Source organism: Amblyomma americanum, chromosome 11 (assembly GCF_052857255.1).
Source record: "Amblyomma americanum isolate KBUSLIRL-KWMA chromosome 11, ASM5285725v1, whole genome shotgun sequence".
Taxonomy (NCBI): Eukaryota; Metazoa; Arthropoda; class Arachnida; order Ixodida; family Ixodidae; genus Amblyomma; species Amblyomma americanum.
In genome coordinates, this window is record NC_135507.1 from 31,395,272 (window position 1) to 31,415,418 (window position 20,147).

A 20,147-nucleotide genomic window follows, 5' to 3' on the forward strand; every position below is an offset into this window, starting at 1 on the left:
ACAGAAAAGAGGGCTCGCACTCTGGGTATAGGGTTTGTACGTTCCACATGTGGCTTCGACGTCGGGAGGCCACCGACGGGCTGTTCTCGCGAAACTGGCGGTCGCGTTCTGCACTAAGGACGTACGTTTAACTTTTCAACTTGGTTGTAGACTAAGCTCCTCGCTTCAATCTGTGTTTTCTTGTTTCTTGCCACAGTTGAATGAAAACCGGACGCAACCGGAGGCGACCTGCAGATCTGCTCCAGGGACTTCCTGCAAGACAACCAATCAACCGCGCTCGAATCCACCCGCTTCGAGGATTGAGTGAGTCAGCTTGAGAAGGGGATGGATTCGTCCTGACCGGCGCGGAAGGCGATAACCGAAGAGCGGAGCCCTGGCGAACCGCGCAGTCACCGCCGAGCCGCGACCGGCGGACGCGGCGGCAGGCGGCGTCGACCCGATGGCGACCCTGCAGCTGGAACAACTGTTCCGCGCCTGCGACACCCGCGGCACCGGATACCTGGACCGGGAGGAACTCCGCAAGCTGTGCCACCGGTTCAGCATAGGCAGCCAGGACGCGGACGCCATCTTTGAAGACCTGGACCACGACGAGGACGGCAAGATAGACTTCCACGACTTCGAGAAGGGCTTCCGCGACTTCCTCACGCAGCTGCCCGGAGGCAGTACGCCCCCGGAACCGGAGGCGGACGGTGCTAATGGCAACGGGGACAGCGTGGGAGCCAAGCCGTCGGAGTTGCAGCGTGCCCTGCGCAGGGCGTCCACGATTGAGTACCGCAGGGACTCGGTGGTGAACGGTGGTGAGGACGGTATGTCCAAGCTGTGGAACACGCAACGTGCCTGGGGCGCCCTGACCACAGAGCTGGCCCGCTCGGGAAACGTCATCAAGTGAGTGTACCGGCAACTGTGCATGTCCCCGATTGCTTAATTGCCTCGCTTCTTACGGAATGCGGTCGCAAAAGCGATGAAAAAGGTGGGTAGACACTGCATGTAAAGCCTACGCCTGAAAAAGGACTTTAACAGATTTGAAGTGGAATTCAGTGCTTCTCTATTGTTTGGCCTGCGCATAATTGCTTAATTATATTGTGAAATAACTGTAATTTATTAGTCATTGTTTATAATGTGGTTCAAACGACCGTTTTGCAACGCACTTGTATGCAATTGGGGTTCGAGCAGACTTACGTCTCCTGCCTTTTTTTCTTGGCTTTATGCAGGAATGCAACGAAAATAAGAGGAAGGGTATTGCATCATGAGGATGCAATACCCTGAGGATGCATGAGGATGCAATGAGGGGGTGTTGTGTCCCCTTAATTGTGTGCGCTATGGATCCTCATGTTGACTACCGACTAGCCCGAACCCTCACCCTTCTAAGGTATTGCATCGGAACCACTCCTTATGGGTCCGAGGTTTAACTCCAACAGAGCTCAGATACCATGACGGACCCCGCTATTTCTCTGCCGTGCTGTTTTGGTGCATATGTTGGTACTGATCAGAGGTGGGCAACCTCATGAGGTTTCGACCTCATGAGGTCGACCTCAACCTCACGTCGTGAGGTGAGGTTGAGGTGAGGTCGCGGCTCGAAATTTTGTGAGTGAGGCCAGCAAATCAAACCTCGACCACACGCGTGAGTTTGAGGTTGAGTGAGGTCATCATTCAGTGAGGTCGAAAATTTGAGTTGGAGAATTTTTGCAGTTGCCACGTCTTACTCCGACGATTGCCGCCTCCGAAGCGGAGTTGCAGCGCATCACCGGTGTTCATGCAATGACGATTGTGTTCGGTTTCGCCTGTTTCGACAACCGGATGCCACAGTTCCCTCTTAGCTTCCGGTGCTGCGCCGTAATGTCCGTTCAGTCGGAGCCTACAGGAAGACGCACCCCTCTGGTCTTCCCGGAAGGAGTGTCACTGTCACAGCACGCCACTCTCCCTCCCCCTTGCCCCGCTGGCGTAGCACCCAGCTGCCTGCCGGTCGGCTCAAACTCCCGGGAGCGCGCAAAGCACGTAACTCACGTTTCGCTGCGGGGAAATTTGAGCGGAGAGCCATGGTGCTCTTGACAGAGAGAGCGGTTCATGCTGCCCACTCTAGGCCAGTTGTTTTGACCCGTGTGATTTTAATAGTTGGCACAGTGTTCGAATACCCTTTCTTTCAAAATGCCACGGGTCCTCCGAGTCATCGGAGAATTCCCATGATTTCGAAACCATTACCATCGCCACCTGGAGGGAAGTGGCGGAAATGGGGAAGGGTGTTTACCTCCCAGGAACCTCAAAATCATCATCCTTAATTATTAGCTGCAGCCGCACAATAATTGTCTTCGGTTGCTGGGTAATGTACAATATTTAATCAATAGTCTGGCAACTTTTAATTTGGTAGCGCTATATCAGAGTTCCCCAGGCTCATAAGGATACACTGTTAGCATCATCATCATCGCCATCATCTCGAGAGTCAAAGGCTTGTGTCGTTGCATGATCTTTGCAGTATGTCATATATAAGAACTGGCGCGTTTACCTGCAGCTGGACAATCCGATTGTCATTAATGTGGACCGGGTTGTGGGAACGCTTTGTAATGCGTCATGCGCGCATGTGTAGTAATGTGGGATCCATATGGATCTTGAAATGTGGGTGAAAGGGGATGGGTGAGGGCCTGGTATGATGAGAAATTACGTCGTGGTCAAGTGAATAGGTGTGATGTCCTATTACAGCGTCGTCACGTGACTAGGTTTGATGGCACATTACATCGCTGTCACGTAACCTGGTATGACGTCACACTCACATGATGCCATCACTAATTATACTAATTAGTCTACCATAACCTAATTATGTTGATTAGAATTAACTAATTATGTGCCGGCATAATCTTAGTCGCGTGACTCGTCGGCTCGTGACGTCGCATGGCGCCGTTTCTTGTGGACACTTTTTTGCGAATATGACCTTGAAAGTGAGCCATCTAATGCTTTCGGATTAATAATAGAAGCCGCTTACACAGACATAAATACAACGTGCTACTGTTGGTGTACTACAGTCGCAGCTTGTTAAGTGCTTTCGAAGGTAACATACAGATGACTGAAAAGGTCATTCTCGCTATGCCGGATAGAGCTAGAAAATTGAAATATACTGATATGCGTCTGCATAACCGTCCCATTCGAAAGTACATCGACGAAAAGTTTCTTTAAATTCGGTAACTATTCTCAAGCCTGAAAAGAGTATCGTGAACACCTCCCCCCTCCTCCCAATTTCTGGTAGATGGTGTAGAAGGGCTGTGTTTGTCAATTGCCGGTTCGTGCGTGAATGAGCGAGAAGTTTCCAATATGAACATGTATACACAAAGCCGGTTGCCAAATATTGGCACATATAAAGTACTCACCGACGTACTGGTGGTAACCGCGTATGGGACACCTCTGCCCGAAGGCCATATACTCTGTGAGGGTTCATTCCCAGATTAAAAGCTTCTCCTATTGCGTGCACATCTATAGTGTCTGTACACACTTTATTAAATAATACAATCATCATTTTGGCTTTCCTGTCTCACAGGATTATCAGAGTTGTTTTTAACTTAAAAACTTCTTAATCGCTTTTTGTTTTGTTTTTCGTTTGTTTTCTGAGGTCGAGCAGCCGACCTCAGCCTCACAGTTTGAGGCTGAGGTGCGGTTGAGTGAGGTCAGCAGTGCCCTCAGGAAAAGTGAGGTGAAGGCATCTAAGGAGACCTCAACCTCAACTGATGAGGTTGAGGTTGAGTGAGGTCGGCCAATTTTTTTTTTTTTTTTTTTTGAGGTTGAGGTGAGGTACAGGTTTTTGAGGTCAAATGCCCACCTCTGGTTCTGATAGGCGGTTACGTGACCGTGGTTATGTTTTCGTTTTGCCGTTTTGACTCCGCTTGACCTGACTGGGCTTTTGAGCGAGCCGTCAGCGGTCACATCAATACCGCTCACTCGCGCTTACCACGCCCAGCTTTTCTGGACATCAATAACTAGCGCCATCTGTAAGCCTCCAGTAGCGGACACCGCGTAGGACAATGAGGATATTATAAACTTGTGATTTAAGGAAAATAAAGAGTAACAGGAGATTCTGTGTGAACGTAGTGATTATCCTGGCCGACTCTTCCGGCTGGCTGCGAAATATGACCTATAAGATGCTTCCTGCGTTCGCAACAACTGTTTCCGGCGGCCTTAGAAAATTAATGGGATTTGAAATTCCCGCGGTTGGTTGGATGGATGGATGGATGGATGGATGGATGGATGGATGGATGGATGGATGGATGGATGGATGGATGGATGGATGGATGGATGGATGGATGGATGGATGGATGGATGGATGGATGGATGGATGGATGGATGGATGGATGGATGGATGGATGGATGGATGGATGGATGGATGGATGGATGGATGGATGGATGGATGGATGGATGGATGGATGGATGGATGGATGGATGGATGGATGGATGGATGGATGGATGGATGGATGGATGGATGGATGGATGGATGGATGGATGGATGGATGGATGGATGGATGGATGGATGGATGGATGGATGGATGGATGGATGGATGGATGGATGGATGGATGGATGGATGGATGGATGGATGGATGGATGGATGGATGGATGGATGGATGGATGGATGGATGGATGGATGGATGGATGGATGGATGGATGGATGGATGGATGGATGGATGGATGGATGGATGGATGGATGGATGGATGGATGGATGGATGGATGGATGGATGGATGGATGGATGGATGGATGGATGGATGGATGGATGGATGGATGGATGGATGGATGGATGGATGGATGGATGGATGGATGGATGGATGGATGGATGGATGGATGGATGGATGGATGGATGGATGGATGGATGGATGGATGGATGGATGGATGGATGGATGGATGGATGGATGGATGGATGGATGGATGGATGGATGGATGGATGGATGGATGGATGGATGGATGGATGGATGGATGGATGGATGGATGGATGGATGGATGGATGGATGGATGGATGGATGGATGGATGGATGGATGGATGGATGGATGGATGGATGGATGGATGGATGGATGGATGGATGGATGGATGGATGGATGGATGGATGGATGGATGGATGGATGGATGGATGGATGGATGGATGGATGGATGGATGGATGGATGGATGGATGGATGGATGGATGGATGGATGGATGGATGGATGGATGGATGGATGGATGGATGGATGGATGGATGGATGGATGGATGGATGGATGGATGGATGGATGGATGGATGGATGGATGGATGGATGGATGGATGGATGGATGGATGGATGGATGGATGGATGGATGGATGGATGGATGGATGGATGGATGGATGGATGGATGGATGGATGGATGGATGGATGGATGGATGGATGGATGGATGGATGGATGGATGGATGGATGGATGGATGGATGGATGGATGGATGGATGGATGGATGGATGGATGGATGGATGGATGGATGGATGGATGGATGGATGGATGGATGGATGGATGGATGGATGGATGGATGGATGGATGGATGGATGGATGGATGGATGGATGGATGGATGGATGGATGGATGGATGGATGGATGGATGGATGGATGGATGGATGGATGGATGGATGGATGGATGGATGGATGGATGGATGGATGGATGGATGGATGGATGGATGGATGGATGGATGGATGGATGGATGGATGGATGGATGGATGGATGGATGGATGGATGGATGGATGGATGGATGGATGGATGGATGGATGGATGGATGGATGGATGGATGGATGGATGGATGGATGGATGGATGGATGGATGGATGGATGGATGGATGGATGGATGGATGGATGGATGGATGGATGGATGGATGGATGGATGGATGGATGGATGGATGGATGGATGGATGGATGGATGGATGGATGGATGGATGGATGGATGGATGGATGGATGGATGGATGGATGGATGGATGGATGGATGGATGGATGGATGGATGGATGGATGGATGGATGGATGGATGGATGGATGGATGGATGGATGGATGGATGGATGGATGGATGGATGGATGGATGGATGGATGGATGGATGGATGGATGGATGGATGGATGGATGGATGGATGGATGGATGGATGGATGGATGGATGGATGGATGGATGGATGGATGGATGGATGGATGGATGGATGGATGGATGGATGGATGGATGGATGGATGGATGGATGGATGGATGGATGGATGGATGGATGGATGGATGGATGGATGGATGGATGGATGGATGGATGGATGGATGGATGGATGGATGGATGGATGGATGGATGGATGGATGGATGGATGGATGGATGGATGGATGGATGGATGGATGGATGGATGGATGGATGGATGGATGGATGGATGGATGGATGGATGGATGGATGGATGGATGGATGGATGGATGGATGGATGGATGGATGGATGGATGGATGGATGGATGGATGGATGGATGGATGGATGGATGGATGGATGGATGGATGGATGGATGGATGGATGGATGGATGGATGGATGGATGGATGGATGGATGGATGGATGGATGGATGGATGGATGGATGGATGGATGGATGGATGGATGGATGGATGGATGGATGGATGGATGGATGGATGGATGGATGGATGGATGGATGGATGGATGGATGGATGGATGGATGGATGGATGGATGGATGGATGGATGGATGGATGGATGGATGGATGGATGGATGGATGGATGGATGGATGGATGGATGGATGGATGGATGGATGGATGGATGGATGGATGGATGGATGGATGGAGCGTCCCCTTTGAAACGGGGCAGTGGTAGTTGCCACCATGCTCAGTTTTTTCCTTTATTTTTGTTTAACTCTGCTGTAAGTTGTTTATAAAATTCGCCACTTTCTTTAAAATACGTTTTCCTACACTTTAAAACTTATGTCACCTCTGCTTTTGTGCCACCAATCCTCCAATCGCTTTTTGCTAATTTCCACCGCAGATTTATTTACATGACTATTGTTATCTCTAAACCCTAAGGCCTCAGGATGAATGACTGTCCCTGCATCGACATCGGGATGGATACCATCACATTTTAGAATGAGGTGTTCTATTGTTTCTACAGATTTACCACACACAGCACTTGTGTCATCTTCTTCGTTAAATTTCTTTTTGTAGCTGCGCGTTCTAAGACACCCTGACCTAGCTTCAAAGAAAAGCGCACTGTCTGTTGAGTTATCATAAAACATTTCCTTCCTAATCTGCCTTTTCCAGCATCGATATAGTTCTACACTATGCTTCTTTTCCATTGAATCTATCCAATTTTTACCATAGATGTTTTTAACCTGTCGTTTAGTGCTCTTTTTTTCTCCTTCCTCGTCTCTGGCAAACTTACTGGCCAGCTTTCTAGTTCGTTTTCGCCACTGTGTGTCAACGCTCTTTCTGTACAGGTATTTAAATACCTTATCTACCCACCTGTTATCGTCCAATTTAGTAGTTTTGTGCGTTCAGCGCCACGCAGCATGGGGTGGCAGCCGTGCGAACTAGAAGCGCTTGTCCTGATTTCCTGAGCTCGCCAGCTTTTTGGAACGACTGAATGTTCGAGAACTTACCTTATGACTAGAAAGTGCTGACTAAAGTGTGTTTGTAGACCGAAAGGAACGTTGTTATAGGCCTAAATGTGAATAGCATGCTGCGAGGAACGCAAAGCAAAAAAAAAAAAAAATGAGGGCAGTGTTGCATTTTTAGCGACGACGTTGTTTCCAAGTCTTCGTCGAACCGTACGAAGGAAGAACGCCAGATTTGGCCGATAATGTCTCACTCCGGCTCCCTTCCCTGCATGTTCTGTAGCTCTGTCCTCCTGCCGCAGAGCTCGCACCCTCCTAAGGTTTGAAACCTGGGCTGTCGAGTCGGTTTCTTTGAAGAAATTTCGTCTCTGCGCTCGCAGGTGCAGATATGCACTTTCTCGTGTCCGTCATTTGCGCGGCTCATTAATCATCATCAGCCTGACTATGCCCGCTGCAGGGCAAATGGCTCTCCCACGTCTCTCTAGCTATCCATGTCTCTCCCAGTCTCTCCAGCCAGCTGCGGCCACCGCATGCCTGCAAACTTCCTAATCTCATCCGCCCACCTAACTTTCTGCCGTCCCCTGCTACGCTTGCCTTCTCTTGGAATCCACTCCGTTACCCTTAAGGACCAGCGGTTATCTTGCCTTCGCATTACATGCCCTGCCCAAATCTATTTCTTCCTCTTGATTTCGACTAGGATGTCATTAACCCGCGTTTGTTCCCTCGCCCACTCTGCCCGCTTCCGGTCTCTTAACGGTACACCTATTAATTTTCTCTCTATAGCTCGCTGTGTTGTCCTTAACTTAAGCTGAACCCTTTTCGTTACCCTCCATGTTTCTGCCCCGTAGGTGAGTACCGCTAAGATGCGGCCGGTGTATACTTTCCTCTTGAGGGATATTCGTAAACTGCCCTTCATGATCTGAAAGAACCTGTCATATGCGTTCCAGCGCATTCTTATTCTTCTAGTTATTTTCTTTCCATGACCCATTTTCATATTTCGCAGTTGCATGGCCCTTTTCTTCCTTCCCAGCTAACTTCAGTCACGCCCAAGTTAATCTCCCCGCGATTCTTTTGACCATTCTCACTTTGCGCCTGTTTTTTTTTGTCGGCGGCTTATTTTTATCTTTTTTGTTCTTTTGAAATCGGTCTGCCTCTCCCTCTTTCTCGCCCTTTCATGCTCTCTCTCTCGCTCCGGTTCTGGACATAAAACCAAAGAGCACACACGCTGGCACAGGCTACCGTCACTGGCGCGCTATACAACCCTTCCGTTGTGCTAATTTAGTCTCCTTTGAAATGAGAAACCCTTGAAGACGGGTATTAGCATACCGAACAATTCTCGACAAAAGCAGTTTTTAACGGGAAAGAGTTTATGAAAGCAACTTTTTGATATATTGTAAGATTTCTCTATAACAATCAATATATCCGCAGATTTCTTGTCCGCAGGCTTGCATTTTTTCGCTATTAACGTTTTTGCTATCGTCAAAAGCGCTCCCCGTTGGTTTTCTATGGGAGTCTAACTGCTCGGTGCTAGCGATGGAAAAACTTTAAAACAACCATTTCGCTACACAGAGGAAGAATGGACCATTATATTCAATATTTTCATAACAGTACCTTTCAATCTTCCAATATTCAAAATTTTGTCCATAAATTTTGGGCATTCTTTGAACTACGCGTTTCTTGAACTTTCGTTCTAAAAAAAAAAGAACCTTATGAGCCCAGCGCAGTTTCAGTGAAAAATTTCCCATCTGTTATCCTATAGATCCTATATTCTATAAAAGACGATTTGCATAAAATGAATTCTTCTTTCACTCCCTCCCTTATCCCTTCCCTAACGGCGCGGTTCAGGTGTCCAACGATATATGAGACAGATACTGCGCCATTTCCTTTCCCCAAAAAACCAATTATTATTATTATTATTATAAAATGAATATTTGTTCTGTTTTTTTTAAAGGCAAGCTCAGTGCTCAGCTCTACACTTGAGAGGTTCTTTTATCTGACAACTAACGATTGTTAACAACGAGCTATGCTTCTTAGTGACGTCATTATTCCCTCAGCTGTGAGCACATGCGTATCTGCGAGATCAGTCAAGTTCTTTGTTCTGTTAGCGTCAGCTGTCGTGCTCGTTTAAGGGCTGCGTTTAACGTCATCTGTTTCAAGGTCATCTCGCCGAGACCGTGCGAAGTTTACGCGGCCGAGTTGTCAGGAGGCGGGGCTAGTAGCACTTTCTCGGGAAGCAATAAGAAAAATGACCTGACGCACGCTCAACAGAATATCACCGACGCAACTTTTATGCCTCGCCAGTGCATGCAGGGGACAATGGTCGCGTATGACCTTACGCGTCAATGTGTTAGGCAGTAGAAAAGTGCCATATGCGTCGGAAAAATTGCCGGCTTTACGTATTCATAGATCTTCACTAACCGGGGATGATGCTGGTGGGCGTAATCTTTGCCCCGCAATGCTCACTGAAGCCTAAATAAAGATAACACAGAAATTGAAACTTACAAACAGGGAAATCGTTCAATAAGAATTAGCCCCAAGGTCTGTGTTTGCGGCAGTGAAGTCCGCTGCTTCAGGACTAAGCCGTCGCGCCTTAAGTTTTAGGGAGCTATACGGGAGAATTTGGCGAGAAGCGATAGTACGAAGCTCACGGGCTAATTTGCGGGTTTTCGCCGAGCGTGTCCAACTACCCGCACCGAGAACGTTAATAATAATAATAATAATAATAATAATAATAATAATAATAATAATAATAATAATAATAATAATAATAATAATAATAATAATAATAATAATTTTATTCACAAGTCTACAAATACAATCACAGATACCAGGCTCGCCTAAGTCATCACATGTGGCTTGTCACTCGAGGCTTGTCAGTCGACAGCAAGACTCGGCCGAAAAAATTGACTATTTTTGGGGGGGAGAAAAAAAGAAAGAAGACACGAAAGAAACCAAACAGAAACCGAAAAGTTTCACAATGGCACAGAAATTAATGTGTACAGCACAATCATTCTAAGTACAATTATGCGAATATCACGTACAGGCTTAATAATAATTAATAATTGGTTTTTGGGGAAAGGAAATGGCGCAGTATCTGTCTCATACATCGTTGGACACCTGAACCGCGCCGTAAGGGAAGGGATAAAGGAGGGAGCGAAAGAAGAAAGGAAGAAGGAGGTGCCGTAGTGGAAGGCTCCGGAATAATTTCGACCACTTGGGGATCTTTAACGTGCACTGACATCGCACAGCACACGGGCGCCTTGGCGTTTTTCCTCCATAAAAACGCAGCCGCCGCGGTCGGGTTCAAACCCGGGAACTCCGGATCAGTAGCCGAACGCGCTAACCACTGAGCCACCGCGGCGGGTAATCACGTACAGGCTTACAGGAATTAATTTCAGGGGGAAGAGCAATAAATATATCTGGAACATAATAAGCTCGACTATATTTACCAAATCTGGTCCGTGCGCGAGGAACTGAAAATGCAGTCACATGACGTAAAGGCCGGGGAAGCACAGTGGGGACTTTAAATGTATCGCTCCAGAAATGTTTTAGTACAACGGTGTGGACAAAAAGGGATCGAAAATTGGGCATCCTTAGCATCTGAAAAAGGTTCACATTTTGCGGAGTACACACATCGTATAGTAACACTTTTTAACGCGCATTTTAACAATCTATTTACACGTTGATGCCAGATACCAGAACAATGAAGAAAAGTTGTGATTCCATACCTGAGTACACTGTAGGCTAAGGAATGAACCAAAAATTTCCTGACCGAAATTGGTAGAAACATCTTAATACGATACAGCAAACAGACGACTTTATTCAAGTTTAGCACGTATGTAGGACAAGTGAGTAGAAAAAAGAAGACCGGAATCAAACCAAATCCGTAAACACTTTACAGAATCCGAAAACTGTACTGGAGGGCAAGAGCAGTTCATACATCAGGATGGAATAATAATAATAATAATATTATTAATATTAATAATAATAATATTAATAATAATAATAATAATAATAATAATAATTGGTTTTGGAGCGAGAGGGAATGGCGCAGTACCTGTCTCATACATCGTTGGACACCTGAACCGCGCTGTAAGGGAAGGGATAAAGGAGGGAGTGAAAGAAGAAAGGAAGAAAGAGGTGCCGTAGTGGAGGGCTCCGGAATAATTTCGACCACCTGGGGATCTTTAACGTGCACTGACATCGCACAGCACACGGGCGCCTTAGCGTTTTTCCTCCATAAAAACACACGGGCTTGACGTCCCGTCTGTTCTCCGTCAGGTAGTTACACGCAGTGACCGAACGCTCCGCGAGTTCTACCTTGAACGATTAATAACTGGACGCCCCACTCCAGTTGTAACCTACACAGTGCTGTGCGCGTGTGTGATTTAATTCCTCTAAACTGAACTAATCACGCGCACAACCTGGACACATTACTTATTGTGTAAATAGTTTGTACATATTACTTCTCCCCCTGTCCTCTATTCCTGTCCCCTCACCTCTTTCATTTCATTTCTCCATTCTGCCTGCTGTCCTTTATTTCCGCTGCCCCAGCTCAGGTGCTTCAGTATCGATGGCAGATGCCGGGGCTAGCAAAAATCTTTTCCTTCCTTTTTACTATTATTTTTAATAAAACCACTACCACCACCACCAATCGTGTGTGTTCAGAAGAAGGAACAAATGTGCAGTAACAGCGCTCGACATCATCATAATCAGCCTCACTACTCCCACTGCAGGGCAAAGGCCTCTTCCATGTCTCTCCAATTAACCCTGTCCTGTGCCAGCTAGCTGCGACCACCCTATCCTCGCAAACTTCCTAATCTCATCCGGCCACCTAACTTTCTGCCGCTCCTTGCTACGGTTGCCTTCTCTTGGAATCGGTTATTAAATTAACGCCGCTCCACCTCTTTCCAATTCTACCTGCTTGCTAAGTCTTATCAGAAAGAACAATTGAACGAACATACTATAGCCCAGCACTATATTCCACTCACATACACGCACAGACGCGAGAAGTTTAAAAGGGAACAATTTTCCGCCTGCTTCGAGGATGAAAATATATGAAAGAGGATTGTGCGCCTGGTAAGAGTACAAGTTTTGTTTACTTATTTATTTATTTACTTGAATACCCACAGCACCACAAATAGCATTACAGTGCGACAGTAGGAGGCGGGGGGGGGGGGATAACCCGTAATATATATAAATATAGGCGACAAAGTGATGTACAGAAAATGTGTCGCTACAGATAATCACAATAGGCCATGAACAAGGAATTGACAAAGATGGTGCGAATAAATCATTGGACATAATTGACGCTACCTTTTCAGGGAGCCTAATCCAATCTTTTACAGACCTTGGGAAGAAAGAATACTCGTGCATGTCTCTTCTACATGTCCGTTCTATTCAGACAAAGACTAAAATCTAGCCTCCTCACTCATGCATGGGGAGGAGTAGTTGACTGCATGCTGATAACGGTGTTCTAACTGTATACTGCATCGACCACCTCAGCATGGAAATATATGATTGATGTCAATGTCGTTAGAGCAGCAGGCAAGTGTTAACCAGCTGGCGCTACGGCTGGGCGACAGCACGGAAAGTCGGCGAACGAGAAGCCCCGTTAGCGTCGTGTACACACCACACTGAAAACCGTGTATCGTACGCATTCGGACGCACGCATACGTATGCAAACGTATGCACACCTGCGTCAACGAGGAATGCACCTCTGGGCAATGGGGACACTGGAGACTGACGTCACCTTATTCGCCTGTACTCGACGAAGGGCGCTTTTCACCTGGCCTGCAAGGAAAGGGACGTTTTTGTTGGCGAACAGATGCGTCATATAACTTCACCGGCATTATCCTCTTTCTAGATACTTTACTTTTTTTCATTTTTCGACTCGAAAGTGGAGCGTATTTGCGTTCGAAAAAAAAAAAAGAAAAGACGGAGGGAGGCGGGAAAAGAATAGGTGAGCTCGCGGATGACGGAATAGCAAGAAATAAGGGAGGGAAAAAGAAAAATAGAAACCGCTCGGCTCACCTCGCACATGTGTTTCTGGGCGCAAGTGTGGAGGCCGGACAAAGCTGTTTCTTTGCCGTCGTCTTGCGCGCTCCTTGCAACGGGCTCGGCAACACCAGCAGCAGCAACAGCGACGGCTTGTGTTACGGAAACGTTTCAGTGCGCGTGCATTCGTTGTCGTCGCGTGGTACAGCGACGCGAGTTCGACTTCGACTTCGCGAGAAGTCCGCGCCTGAACAATTTTAGGTCGCGTTAAAAAAAAAAAAATCAGGGGCCACTTTGTTGAGCTGAAGTGCGGTGAGGCGAAAGCCTTTAGCGCGGTGCTGCTGCTTGTGATCACTGATGTGTGGTTAAGATGTTGAATAAGTACACAATTGTTTGCGAATCTCGAATGCTGGAGACACTGGAGGGCATCTGGGAGGCATCTGTCTGATTCGACACCTTTCTGCAAACTCTCTAGCGTCCTAGACAAGGAGATATACATATGCGTTGGCAGGAAGTAGCGTAGTCGTTACCATGCTCGGCTGCGGGACGGAAGTATGGTGGTTCGAATCCCATCGCGCACAAAGATTTTTTTCCTATCGAGTTGAAGAGCGTAACGGACGGACGGACGGACGCGAGCATAAGCCATTAAAGGCTTTCGGCTTAAAAAAAAAGGAAGTGTCACTCATGTAACGGTGTATGCCCTGAGGTGTAAACAAGGTGGCTTTGTATTTAGATCCATTTCGATGTGAAGGTGTACACCTACGTCAGGGGTTCAGCTGGGCAGATGAGCTTAGGACGTTCGTGAGGATAGCATAGGGGAGGACAGTGCCAACCGGAGTAGACGCATTTGGGCTGACGATGATGGTTAATGATGATGATGGGAACCGTTTGCTTCCGGAGGGCATAGCGCGTTGCCACACCGAACAATACCCGATTTCGCTGTCACGCACTCTAAAGAGGAATGCGCCTATGTAGGAGTAAAAAAAGAGTAAGCTGTCGTCTAGCGAACTCCCTTTTGGGGGCAGGATATGCAGCCCAAGTCCTGCGGTAGATTTGGATCACTAAATAGACAGAATGCTTGCTGTAAACAACGCAGACATATTTCGACCGCAAATCATAGTAATTTGATGAAGTTAGCTAGTAATGGGAGGAGGCCTTTAAACGCGGCACCGGAGCCCATGTGGTTACCAAACAGAGGAGCTTGATACCTCGGTTAGAATCTTCGTAACTGCTAGAAATTCTGAAGTTTTGAAGGGGGAATTTGTTTCCGTTGCCAGCCGTAAGTATTCCCTATTCTTAGTGATGTAAATCTAGCCCATGGCTTGGGAAGAATACCCTGCCCCTAAATGTAAGTATGCTAGAGGGCAGCTTATTCCCCTTTTAGTCCCATATAGAGTGCATACAGTGAGCAGGCCCGTCTCGCTTCGTACTTCAGGAGGTGGACGGAGCTAAGAGGGAGGTGCTGACGGGCACCGCTGAGCAGTGGGTTGTTGGTTGCCATCGGCAGCGAATGTGTTTACGCGTGCAGGCGTCCGCGTGGCTTTGAATGTATTGTAGGACGTGCTTATTTGTGTGTTGATGACATTGTCATGGGCTTTCTACGCATACGTGGTATATATATATATATATATATATATATATATATATATATATATATATATATATATATATATATATATATATATATATATATATATATATATATATATATATATATATAATTTAATACGAAATGCGGGATGGTGCTTTGCACTCCGTAATTGTACGTTTGTTTTGACCGTCTCCCCATGCACACCGGCTTCACTGCGGATAAACAGGAATGTAGTGAACGCCACTTAGTCATGTGTGAAAGACCGTTTGTGAACGTCGCGTTCTCGTTTGTCGCCTGTTACTCAAAAAAGATTCGTGGCCTCGACATCGTCACAGCCTTTTCGCCGCGTTCGAAGTGACGAGTTCGTGCCAGCTCTTGGCTTGCTGCTGACTTGCTCATGAATTGATTGACCGGAAAAAGGCGCTGGCTGTTTCCTGTTTCCTTCTTAGATAGATGCAGTAGTATAACATGAATGGCTTTGTCGATCTTATATAGTCATTCGTCTTTAGCTTGGATATAGGGGGATTTCATTGACGTGTGCAGAGATAGAGAGCGAGGAAGCATGAGATAGGGAAAGAACTTACCGCTACGTGCCGTATGAAAGAATGCACCTTCGTTGTCAACTCTATGATGGTGACTGTGGATTTTTATGGCGCAACGGTATCTATGGCCAAAGAGCGCCATGGCACGAGGTATTTTTCGACTTCTCAAGGTGCGCTCAAAGACCCATCTCCCGAGCATTTCACCCTAAATAAGCCGAGCACCAGACCAGGGGAAAGCTTGTACCCATTGTATCACCGGTGGGTACCCGGCGAACCCCGCACCTACCAGGATCGAACCCCGCACCTACCACATGCGAGGCGGGTGCTCAACCACATCCATAGCCACCACTGCAGTTGCCAACACTATGCATTCCGTTTATTTAGTGATCAAAAGCCTACACTGCCCATAAAATGGAGTGCCCTAAAATACTGTCCTTACTCTCTTACAGGGCAATTCATGTTTACAGTGTTATGATTTTGGTGACCGATAAAAGAAGCAGAGTACCCTGAATGTTTGTACATTCGCGATCCACTGTGTAATAATAATAATAATAATAATAATAATAATAATAATAATAATAATAATAATAATAATAATAATAATAATAATAATTGGTTTTGGGGGAAAGAAAGAGGCGCAGTATCTGTCTCATATATCGTTGGACACCTGAACCGCGCCGTAAGGGAAGGGTTTATATAAAGGAGGGAGTGGAAGGAGAAAGGAAGAAAGAGGTGCCGTAGTGGAGGGCTTCGGAATCATTTCGACCACCTGGGGATCTTTAACGTGCACTGACATCGCACAGCACACGGGCGCCTTAGCGTTTTGCCTCCATAAAAACGCAGCCGCCGCGGTCGGGTTCGAACCCGGGAACTCCGGATCAGTAGCCGAGCGCCCTAACCACTAAGCCGCCGCGGCGGGTCTTTGTATGGATATTCACTGATTTGTTATAACGCGTTAACCTCACTTGGTTCACTGCTGACGCGTTGCAGGTTGCATTGAGCACGATAGTACATGTGAGCGCCCACTTTACATCTCACAACTGCACACTCTGTCTATATTTGCCTCTCGTAGTGGGTATATTATAGAATCTACACGATCACCTTTCTCAGCGAACAATGCCGGAAGCAAGTAGGTTCCCGTCGCATCAAGCGGAACTCTTCGCCGAAGGAATATTGACACTTGCGAAACGACATTTCGTTCCGCGCGTGCTTCTTCCGAGCTCAGGAATGCGACATTTGAATGCGCGGCTCTGTTTGTGTTCGCGTACATCTCAGACTTCACGCGAGCTCGTGTACGTCCCTCAACCCGTTCTGCGTGTTAGCCTTTCAGCGAGGTCGCTTTTCTTGTTGTTCTTCAACGGTCGCGTGCCTTCTTAATGAAGCACTTATAAACTCAGTGCTTGACCCCTTCGAGTTTACGTTGCAAGTGTCGACGACCGGCCGTGTTTTCAACTCCGGTCAGCGACCCGTCGCTGCCGACGGCTTGAGCTCTACCTGTGGATGGAATGGCGGTGACCTGATGGTTGCCGAAAGGCGTTTCCGCATGGACGCCTTGCGAATTAGAACCGTCGAAAATATACACGGTGTTCCAGCTAACTTGTTTCAAGCTTTAAAAAAATGACAGCGCGATCAACGAATATTCGATTAGTACAAGTTGACAGGCAGTTGCCTTGTAAAGGTGAGCGTATTTTTTACTAGTAACATTTTCGTAAATCTCGTTGCCGTCTTTTAAAGCTTGACACAAGTTAACTGACGCACCCTGTATAATGTGCACAAATTTGGCGTTCTGGACGTGCTGGGACAAAGTCCAACGGAAATGCAACCTGGTTGCGTCTGCCGTGCCGCATAATTTCTGCAACGACCACACTGCTCACAGCTAACACTGCACGCTTTGCATAGCGTCCTGTAAGAATACAGTCGGCACCAAAAGTGTATGGTGCCATACCATACCATGCCATAACATAACATACTGTGACATACCATGCCATACCATTTCATACCACGCCATACCATACCATGCTATGCCATACCATACTATGCCGTATCATACCGTATCATACCGTGCCGTACCGTACTATACTATACCATACAATGACATACCATTCCTTACCACACCATACCATACCATGCTATGCCATACCATACCACATCATGCCATATTATACTATACCATCCCATTCTATGCCATACCATGCTATGCCATACCATTCTATACCATACCATACCATGATATGCCATACCATACTCTATCACACAATACTATGCCATACCATACCACACCATGCCATACTATACTATACCATACAATGACATACCATTCCTTACCACACCATACCATACCATGCTATGCCATACAATACCACATCATGCCATATTATACTATACCATCCCATTCTATGCCATACCATGCTATGCCATACCATTCTATACCATACCATACCATGATATGCCATACCATACTCTATCACACAATACTATGTCATACCATACCACACCATGCCATACTATACTATACCATACAATGACATACCATTCCTTACCACGCCATACATACCATACTATACCATACAACACCATGCCATATTATACTATACCATACCATTATGTGCCATACCATACTATGCCATACCATTATGTGCCATACCATTCTATACCATACCATACCATGATATGCCATACCATACTCTATCACACCATACTATGCCATACCATACTATACCATACCATGACATACCATGCTCCGCATAAGTTTCTTTCCTTCCACTGATTTCAGCTAGGACCTGCACTGACAGCGTAGATGTGTAGCACTTGTCTTGTGTACCAGCAGTAGCGGGTTCGAATCCCGGTGCCGAAGTCAAAATTTTCATGCGGTAATGGTATCGCGTTACTCTGGCGACAAACTCGAGGGATCAGCGAGATTATGCAAATCACAGTGCAACCACTGTGTAGGGAGGTTCACCGAGCGGACAACAGAAACGCGGTCCCTCATCGGAACAGGTGTGGCTCACCGCGATGTTTTACTTGGCAACCACCTCCTGTATGAATCGTTCAATTATACCTCGGACCTAAGTACACAGATTCTGCGGTGCAATAAATGAGTTTATGATGTCCTAGCTGAAACGAAGACAACAAAATGGACATTAGCAAGGCACCTGATTCTAAGACCAGATAAGTGATGGTCTCTTGCAGACACAATGTGGACACCATGAAAAAGGAAACGTAGACGGCAGCGGTAGAGGGCGCCCACGATGAGTGTACGAGGTTGATAAGTTCGCCGGTATGGAATGGTCGCAAATTGCACAGCGCAATTCCGCTATCAGGTTTTGTCACAAATCTGCGTTGACCCAAATAAGATGGCCGATCACGTTCTTCTGTCGTTCACAAAGCGAGAGCACACAGTTTTTTGTTTGATATTTGTCATGTATCTTTCCTACGTGCTGCCCACACCCCTGGCACCCATCTTGTGGTGCTCATAACCCTTTGAGAAGAAACTCTGCCGTCTTAATTTGCTCCGCAGTGACGTATGGGAAAGTGCGCTTGCGGAGATTAGCGTAAGGTATATTCCAGGTCAGCGGTGGACAGGTCTTTGCGATGCAGGCGACTTAACCAGGCAAATGATAATTACTGTGAGGGTGGGCTGATTATCGCACGAAAGAAGCACAATAGCCCTCACGAAGGAGATTTCTACGGCATGGGCAGCACCGAATCAGCTCACGGTCGTGCCTATCACAACCAGGCTCGTTGTTTTCCAAGCCCAGCAATCCCCGCAGCTCTTATAGAGCAGGCTTGACGTGCGCGCAGCTTTATTTTCGTTCTGCGGTCAGGGACCTTTAGGAGAGGGAAAGGGGTGGGAAGAGGGCGGCGGGGTGATTGACGTGCCCTTTGTGGCACGTCCAGTGTACACCTGTCCCGATCCTGGATTCCTGACGTTCCGATCAGTCGGCTGATGTGCGCGGTACATATACGGACAGGGGTCTGTTGCGAAATGCGCTTTGTCGAGTAATGCGACTCAGTGTCACATCGTGTGGCTATTTTTCCTCTTATTTACGGGTGCGGTGCCTGATAACGCACTGCGTTTATTTTAATTTTTATTTTGAGCGTCGCTGCATAAGGCAAGCACCTGCTGTGTAGTACGAGACTTTGATCCCTTTCACAGGATCGCTCGACAAGCGTCGTGTACAAGCAAGGCCGTTTCATGCCTCTAGGGTAACGTGACGATTCCGTTCCAGTTCTGAAGGACTCCTCAACGAATACTACGAGCAGAGGTAGCTCTAATCGCGACATGAAATACGGCGGAGAAACGCCTGAAGAAGGGCGCGAGACGCTTTCGGTGACTGAAATGGGCGTTTCTGTTTACTAGGAGTCACCTTGACATCCCATTGACGTCCCATTGACGTCCCCTTGACGTCCCCGTGTTTGCAGACAGGGCGAGGTCTTCTTTGTTGATGTTGGGATACCATCGTCTCGCTTATACAAAGACAGT

The 20,147-nt window shown here is 47.0% G+C and overlaps 1 protein-coding gene across 4 annotated transcripts in view; it reads left to right on the top strand.

Annotated features, from left to right (window-relative positions):
- Positions 1–20,147, top strand: part of LOC144111506 (uncharacterized) — a 104,548-nt gene that overhangs the window by 26,869 nt on the left and 57,532 nt on the right. For all 4 annotated transcript variants that reach the window (XM_077644830.1, XM_077644831.1, XM_077644828.1 and 1 more), the window contains exon 2: positions 197–885. In XM_077644830.1, the coding sequence (XP_077500956.1) occupies positions 440–885 (446 nt within the window). In that variant the 5' untranslated portion in view covers positions 197–439. The remainder of the gene's footprint in view (positions 1–196; positions 886–20,147) is intronic.